Source organism: Eptesicus fuscus, chromosome 22 (genome assembly GCF_027574615.1).
Source record: "Eptesicus fuscus isolate TK198812 chromosome 22, DD_ASM_mEF_20220401, whole genome shotgun sequence".
NCBI lineage: Eukaryota > Metazoa > Chordata > Mammalia > Chiroptera > Vespertilionidae > Eptesicus > Eptesicus fuscus.
The window spans coordinates 38,750,906-38,760,068 of NC_072494.1; the positions used below are offsets into that span (position 1 = coordinate 38,750,906).

Consider the following 9,163-nt stretch of genomic DNA (forward strand, 5'->3'; position numbering starts at 1 on the left):
GAAATCAATTTTGGCCACCTGTGCACCCAAGCAAAAAAAAATGGTAATATTGGAGTCAGCATACATAATTTATAAATATCCAACTTATAATATTATAACAATTGGAACTTGGGATCAAATTTACCTCTACACTTTAGTGTTAAGTTCCTTATAATTTATACTCATCTTTTTTTGACCTTCTATTTACTTACCATAAAATGGAATCCCTGACTATTCTTACTAATTATCTTCTATGCAACCCATAGTTTGGAGCTGGCCTCTGAGCCCCAGCCATATGGCTATATCTGTGATTTCCTTTCATGATTCCTATTGCTTGGTTGGGACTTCAAAACTCTTCCACTCTTAACAGAACAATGCCTTTTGATTGGTATGAACCTGTTTGATGTTAAAACATTTGCCTGGGAACCATCTTATTTTTGTTTCCTGGAAATTGACCATTTCCCAGTACTTAATCTTCTCAAGTCACTGACTCTAGGTCCATATCACTATCTTCTTCAGTCAGACACTGTACCAGGGAACCACACTTTACTCTCCTTTGTCTGGTTGTATTATCTACACTAATAAAAGAGAAACATGCAAATTAACCATCACTCTGCTACACCCACAAGCCACGCCCACCAGCCAATCAGGAGTGAGTATACAAATTAGCCCAACCAAGATGACAGCAGCTATGGAACTGGAGCAAGCAGGAGACTTGGGTTGCCCCCGGCAATGGAGGAAGTCAAGCTTCCCGCTACCCTGGCCGGCCCTGGCCTCCACTCAAGGCTACAAAGTTTCAATTGTAGAAGATAAATAAATCCCAGATACCTGCTTCCAGCCAGCCCTGGCCTCCACTCAAGGAGGTGCTGAAAAAAAAGAAAGAAAAGAAAAAAAGGAGGGGCTGGGAGCCTGGATCGCCAGGGGGGCGTGGTCAGCCTGCAAACAGCCATCAGCCCCTCACCCAGGCTGGCCAGGCACCCCAGTGGGGACTCACACCCTGAAAGGGGTGTGGCCAGCCTGAAAACAGCCCTCAGTCCTTCACCCTGTCAGTGGGGGTCAGTTGGAGGTGATCAGGACAGCGGGGGAGGGGGGCAGTTTGGAGTGAGCAGGCCAGCAGGGGGGCAGTTGGGGGTGAGCAGGCCAGTGGGGAGGGAAGAAGGGTGTGAGCAGGCCAGCAGGGGGGGCAGTTGGGGGTGAGCAGGCCAGCAGGGGAGGCAGTTGGGGCAAGCACACTGGCACGGGGGGCAACTGGGGGTGATTAGGCTGGTGGGGGCATTTGGGGGCAAGCAGGCCGGCGGCAGGAGGCAATTGGGGGCAAACAAGCTGGCAGGCAGAGTGGTTAGGGGCAATCAGGCAGGCAGGCAGGCAGGCAGGTGAATGGTTAGGAGCCAGCAGTCCCGGCTTGTGAGAGGGATGTCCAACTGCCGGTTTAGGCCCGATCCCTGTAAACCAGCAGTAGGACATCCTTTGAGGGGTCCCAGATTGGAGAGGGTGCAGGCCGGGCTGAGGGACACCCCCCCTCCCCCAATGCACGAATTTCGTGCACCGGGCCTCTAGTAACATATAAGAGGCTGGACACGGCTGGCTCTGGCTTCTGCCAACATCAGCTAGGCAACAAATATGGCAGCCTACAGTGATGCTGTCTAGAAACTCTAAATAATAATAGATGGTTAGATTGAGTGCCTCACATATGGCAGGCTCGCATCTAAAGACTTTATATTAATCTTCACTAAAAAAGCCCTATAATTAACTACTGCTATCATTTCATATTTTTTAGTTGAGAAAATGGAGGCATGGAAATGTTAAGAAACTTGTTCTTGGTCACACATCTAAAAAGTGACAAAATTAGACTCTAATCACAGAAATCTGACTACAGAGCCTCTGATCTTAATTGGCTCTTTTAAGACCTATGAGTTGGGTGTATGTGGTCATGTTCACATCAAAGGAACTTCTCTTTCACTGTGTATGCCTGTGTGTGCATGTGCGTGAAAGAAGAATTGGTCTTTTTAAAGCACATTGTCACATTATTTTTTAAAATATATTTTTATTGATATCAGAGAGGAAGGTAGAGGGAGAGAGACATAGAAACATCAATGAGGAGAGAGAATCAATGATCGGCTGCCTCCTGCAAGTCCCACACTGGGGATCGGGCCCGCAACCAGGGCATGTGTCCTGACCAGGGCATGTGCCCTGACCTATGACCTCCTGGTTCATAGGTTGACGCTCAACAACTGAGCCACACTGGCCAGGCCACATTGTCACATTCTTAATCAGGGGAGGGAGTTTTAAGCATCCACAGAAATTTTGTAAACTATTTTTGCCTGTCCCCACCCCAGATCAATTGTGACAAAGTCTATAGAAATAACTCCTAGAAACATCTTTTCTGAAAAATACCTCCATGTGATTTTTATACCCTTTCATCCTTAACCTTTTGCACTCGGATGTCGAGTGTGACTCGACACGGTTAGCATTAGAATAAAGGAATCGAGAAAAAAGCAAGCGAGTGCAAAGGGTTAAGACCATTGCTTTTGAAAGTTAGATGGACCTTTGAGTATTACTTAGCAATCTTGGAATATCTTTACTCACCCTTGCTCAGTGTGCATTTAGTGGATGTTATGCTAGATAACTGGATAGATTTCGGAAATAAACGTGCTCAGATAGCCTCAGGGCAATTGGGATTTCTGCCAGCTTATAGTGGAAAACACCCTAGAGTGCATGACCTTTCTCCCCTGACCACGGCCCTTTGTGCCATCTGACTAACTTTTCTACTTCTCTGCAGACTGTTCTCTTCTCTGGGACGTAGCTTCTTTCTCCAAATTTGGTTTACACCAAATCTCACCTGGGGAAGTATTTCTTCCCTGAGAGCAAGGAAAATTATGAATTTCTATCTGAAAAATGTCTTCCCAACATGTCCTTCCCTATCTTTCCAGTATTACTCCATTTCCAACAGGAGTCATGTTAATATCATTTTCAAATCTCTTACGTCTGTAATTTTCTTCAGTTTCCAACACCGTTCTCAATGTTCAGGTCTTTTTGCCTTTCTTTAGGATGATCTCAATAAATGTCTTACTGATCTCCTTCATTTTCTCCCTGCTGAGGTCCGTGATCTACTCTGCTGCTGAATTAAACATCCTACATCATCCTCCAGAGACCACTCTACCCTTTGCTCACAGTGTTACTGTGTCCTATCACCCGCTGCCTAGAGGCTCAAGTCTGAAACAACATATTCAAACTGCTGCCTGCAAAGGAATCTCAACCCAAGCCAACTTCTCAGCACCATCTGTGAGACATTTTTAGCTCTTGGACTCTCTGAGACAGGCCTATATTATCTTGCCACTGACACTTTAGTTACTCTGTTCTCTCATCTTAGCATATACTTTTTTCTCACTCACTGCATTCAACATGCACCCATCCTTTAGGAGTGCATTTAAGTACTACCTTAGTCATAAAGTCTCTGATGCTCCACTGAGAATAACCTCTCCCTAAACTAAAAGCCACTATTACTTTTGCTTAGCACATTATCAATTGCAGCAGCTGACACTTATTGGGGAATTATTATTATCCAGGTTTTGTGCTAAATCCTTTACATGTGTGATCCTGTTTAGTCAGCAAAGCAAGACTGTTAAGTTGTAACCATTTTACATACGAGGAGACTGAAGCTGAGAAAAGTTAAGTAATTTACCCAGGGTCACACAGTAAGTTGCAGAATCTGTCTGCAGACTCTTACCTGATAGCAGCGCGAATTAATTACACCTCTACCTTTCCCTAAGAATGTCTGGCACTATGCATGACAGGTGGTAGGTGGAAGGGGAATAGACACAATATAGGGTTCCACCACAGATTCTAAAGGACAGTATACGTGCTAGAGAGTGACCCAAACAAGGGGGTCTTAGTCACCCACAATTATGAGGTCATTACAGAGCAACAGCAGCTATCAAGAGAAATAGGAGATAAATATATTTTCCTGAAATAGAATCTACCCAAGTAGAAGAGCCAGTTAGAAGAAAGAAGGTAAAGTAATCCTGAGCCAGGGACAGAGAGGGCACACTATATAAAGATGAAAGACTCCCAAAGACAGAAAGAGAAAACAACCTCCCTTTTCATTTAGCCAAGCATTCACACTGATATTCACTGACTTTCAGATCTTGGAAGACCATTAAAGATCTAATAGACTAATCATGTAATTATGTTAGGACTCGCTACAGAATCGCCGATAGGGCTCCAGCCAGCTCTGCTTTGAACTTGAGCACTCCAGACTTCCCTCATCTTGCTCAGGTCAGTTATAAAATGCTTTCTCGTGAGTGGTTTTACTTTTACATCTCTATCTTTTAAATTTTTTATTTACACTTTACATTGAATAATATTTTGAACTAGTTTTAGGTGTACAGCACTGGGTTTCCATAACTGAAGGTGGTATCTCTGAGGCTGAAAGTGAAAATTCAGATTCTGAGCTCATCCTCCTGCAGCCCTGGGGCAAGTTCAGGAGGCAGGGGGAGCTCTCCCATAGGGCAGCTTTGGCGTGAGGTCCTCCCATAGGCCTCCGGTCCCGGTATACGCCAGCCTATGCAGAAGAGATGGTCCCATTGCTGTAGTCTTCATCCTTTCCCCAGCAATCTACGTTGGAAAACATTTTTCAGAGCTGTCTGCACAGCCCGATTCCTCAGACTATAAACAATGGGGTTGAGGAGAGGAGTCACCACAGTATAGGTGACAGCAATAAGCTGATCCCGCTCAAGAGAGTAACTGTCTTTGGGCCTCAAGTACATGAAGGAGGCACAGCCATAGTGAACTATGACCACGGTGAGGTGTGAGGCACAGGTGGAGAAGGCCTTCTTCCGCCCCTGAACCGAGGGGATCCTTAGTATTGTGGCCAGGATGAAGATGTAGGAGATGGTGATGAAGAGAAAGGACACCAGGAGGACCAGCAAGCTGAGGATGAGGATCCCCAGCTCACTCAGGCGTGTATCCCCGCAGGCCAGGCTTAGCACTGGTGGCGTGTCACAGAAAAAGTGCTGGATCTCATGGGAGCTGCAAAATGGGAGGTGGAAAATGACCAGTGTCATTCCCAGCCCAAAGAGGTAACCATTGAGGAAGGAAATGCCAATCAGCTGGGCACAGAGGATGGGATTCACGCGGCTGTCATAGTGCAGCGGGGCACAGATGGCCACGTATCTGTCAAAGCCCATGACAGCCAGAAGGAAGCAATTGGTACAAGCCCACGAGGCGGAGAAGAACATCTGGGCAGCACAGCCCACATAAGAGATGTGCTGGTCTCCCATGACCAGGCCGGAGAGCATTCTGGGGACGATGCCCAAGGTGTAGCAGGTCTCAGAAAAAGACAGAAAAGAAAGGAATAGGTACATGGGAGTGTGAAGATAGCTGTCCAGCCTGATGACTATGATAATGAAGACGTTGCTGGTTAGGGTGACAAGATACAGGCAGAGGAATAGCACAAAGAGCAGGAGTTGCAGCTCCCCGAAGCTGGAGAAGCCCAGGAAGACAAAGCCCCTCCACGAGGTGGCATTGGGCTGCCCCACGCTGAGTGACATCCTTGAGAGCTGTGCTGACTCGTTTCACCTTGCCAGTTGATGCCCAGTTTCTTTTGAAGGCAGGGTGACTGGGATTGTCATTTTCCTGTGCCTGTTGTAACTTGAAAATGAAGTTCTGATTTAGACAGCAACTAACTTCAGAAAGGTATTGGTTACGTTAGATACACAGATTTATGGATCCATTCTCACAGGCACATCTGTGCATCCAGACATACAAAGGTGCACAATATGCACACTCATGCATGCAAACACATACATCACTACACACATGCTGGCACATATATATATATATACATGCATACCACATACAAAACACTCACACATTATTATGCACACGCCACACATTCAAAACTATGCATTGCACATGTACCACTCATGACAATATCCACAAATATGTCAGTCATGTAAATGCTTAAATATTCAGATAGCACATACATATATATATTCAGATGCACCACACATTTATTCATACCAACATCAGGCATAAGCTGCCACATAAGAATACACATATGGACACTTGCACATTGCCTGTTAGAATTTAAGGTGGGGTGGCTTGATAAATGTGATTTTAGAGATCAGGCAACAAAGCCAACACAGTGAAGTGACTTTCTCAAATTCACACCAAGGCAAGACTGGAGGAAAGTGTCTTTTGTTCTCATCTAACATTAGTTCCCCCAAACTTGATGACTCTTCTCAGACACTAGGGGATGCTCACTAACATGAATACAGAATAAGAAGCATCTTGCTCCACAATAATCTCTTGTGTCTATACCTTCCCTACCCCAAGTCTTTCACATGGGAGTCTGTACTAATCACTGAAGGAAGAATCAGGGCTCAGCGCAAGTTGTGTACCCTCAGCCCAAAGTTCAGCCACAAGGCTCCACTGACTCAGAAAACCTTCTGTGAACAAGGCATGGGGAAGATTGAGCAAGGAAAGAGTCTCCACTCACCTGCAGAGGCTCGCAGTGAGACAGTCCTGCTTTTCCTAACGGCCGCCCATTAGGTCTGCCTGCAGCAGAGGGAGCCTGAACTCCATCTCAGAAGCTCTTATTCTGAACAAACAGTGATGTTCCCAAATGATACTAGGAAATCTCCTTTTACACTCCTACCCCCAGGTGGTGAATCATATCTATTTCTGTCAAAACAACTTCTCTCTCTGAGGGTTCCCCAGTCCCAATGGGTGCTGTTTCGGGAAGCACATCTAATTGTGTTTGTCATTAGCTGGGAATGCTTTGGGGGGAAATCAGAAAAGAAAATGAATAAAAACATGCTAGGATCATGATTCAAACCATAATACATACATACATACATACATATCCTATCTAATAAAGAGGGAATATGCTAATTGACCCTCACACCCTTGCACAAGATGGCCACCCCCCTGTGGTCAAAGATGGCCACTACAAGATGGCCGGCAGGGGAGGGTAGTTGTGGGCGATCAGGCCAGCAGGGGAGGGCAGTTTGGGGCAACCAGGCCAGCAAGGGAGGCAGTTGGGGGCAACCAGGCCAGCAGGGGAGGGCAGTTGGGGGAAATCAGGCCAGCAGGGGAGCAGTTAAGAGTTGATCAGTCTGGCAGGGGATGATTAGGCTGGCAGGCAGGCAAGCAGTTGGGAGCCAGCAGTCCCAGATTGTGAGAGGGATGTCAACTGCCAGTTTAGGCCTGATCCCACAGTCTGACATCCCCCAAGGTACCCCAGATTGGAGAGGGTGCAGGCTGGGCTGAGGGGACCCAACCCCCCCAGTGCACGAATTTTGTGCACTGGTCTCTAGTATGTATATATAAGGCTAAATATTATATTAATAATTTTACATGTTACATCTCTTTTAAAACTTATAATTATTTAGTAATAAATTAATAATTGCATTTTATATAGGGGAAAACTGGGCTTGATAGAGTTTAAGTGACCAGTCCAAAATAACAGTATTCAAGATTTATACTTCCAGCCCTAACCGGTTTGGCTCAGTGGATAGAGCATCGGCCTGCAGACTCAAGGGTCCCAGGTTTGATTCCGGTCAAGGGCATGTACCTTGGTTGAGGGCACATCCCCAGTAGGGAGGTGTGCAGGAGGCAGCTGATCGATGTTTCTCTCTCATCGATGTTTCTAACTCTCTATCCCTCTCCCTTCCTCTTTGTAAAAAATCAATAAAATATATTTTTTAAAAAAAAGATTTATACTTCTAAATTGACACTATAAGATGCATAGAATTCACTTTTTCCATACTCTTGTTTTAAGAGCTTGCAGTAACAATTTCTGATTTGTTTCCAGTTTCAAAGTCACATACACGTTCATATTCACATATTGAAAAGTATGCTGATTTCTCATAGATTCAATTTCTTCCTGTGGCCTCGTCTATCTACTCCACTTCTTTCAAACACATCTTAACTTTAAAAGAAACTTTACCTTATTTTTTTATCTTTTTTCTTCTTCCTACAATAGGATAATGTCTGCACCCACATTTCCAATCTACTTTTGATCACTCAGATTGTCCTAAAACCTGAAAATGTCCAGAAAGTTAATCAAAGTTAATCATTTTATCTCTTTACTCTCAACATGTATTTTTCTCTAATACACAAATGGTGTGAATATTTGCACCTCCAATATACATTTTTGCCCATTCACTGACTCAATGGAAATAATGATAATTATTAACATGTGTTCAATACCTGACATTTTGGTGGTATTAGTATATGAATTTAAAATTACAATATTGAAGGATTGCAGAATCCAACTAAAATGGAATCACTTATGTTGGGAATCAAATAAGATAGTTCAATGCATGTGCTTTAAAGAAAACTTAACCTAACCTTACAGGAATTTACAGCTCTTCTCAGGAATCAGCAGAAGACACCAGCCAGTATATTTACATCGCTAAACTTCTTTGCTCCCTTGACTCAGCTACCCTGATCCAAATAAGAAAGAACACTAGGCAACCAATAAGCTAAGATATACAAACTTCTGTGTTTGTTCTATAAGAAACCCTTAGTCTGTAAGCAACTCAGCACCCACTCCTTCTGTAGCCTTGAGTTTCTCAGCTTGCAAGTAAAAACCCTTGTAATAAACTTGCTGATTTTATTCAGTATACAGAGTTTGGTTCTTGACAGGATTATTAGTATTGCCCTCATGATTTTAGATGGGAAAACTGAGGCATGGAAAAATTAAATAACTTATTCAAGATACAGCCAACTTACTCAAAATACACACAGTGGCAAATGGAATCAAGAACCCATTCTCTTAACTATCTTACTATTCCTGGTATTCTGCGCCAATTAGGAGGATCAAAAAGATGAATAAGATGTGGAGACCAGCATAACTGTTGACTTTATAGCTATTTTCCTTGTAGCATTGTTTTATTTGTTGGTCTAGAGTGAAGCATGTGTTTTAATATAATGTACTTAACTTAAACTTAATGTACTTAAACTTAATATTAAGTTACTTCCAGTAAAATATAGAAAATTTACAGTGGCATAGTTCCATTAACTGAATGCAATAATTATTGTTATAACTTTTAGACAGGCATGCACTTTTTAAAAGAAATTAATAGAAAAATTATATGTGTGTACAGAATCTTTTATATTTAATACATTTTATTGATTTTTTACAGAGAGGAAGAGAGAGGGACAGAGAGCCAGAAAC

At 43.6% G+C, this 9,163-nt stretch overlaps 1 protein-coding gene across 1 annotated transcript; it reads right to left on the reverse strand.

Annotated features, from left to right (window-relative positions):
* Window positions 1-4,574: 4,574 nt before the first annotated feature.
* On the reverse strand, window positions 4,575-5,528 carry LOC103297586 (olfactory receptor 10Z1). The gene has a single exon (XM_008154300.2). It carries the CDS (start codon window positions 5,526-5,528, stop codon window positions 4,575-4,577), a length of 954 nt encoding a protein of 317 aa, XP_008152522.2.
* Between the last annotated feature and the right edge of the window lie 3,635 nt (window positions 5,529-9,163).

Excerpts from the sequence above, each read along its gene's own strand:
- LOC103297586 (XM_008154300.2), bottom strand. The coding sequence starts at position 5,528 with ATGTCACTCAGCGTGGGGCAGCCCAATGCCACCTCGTGGAGGGGCTTT.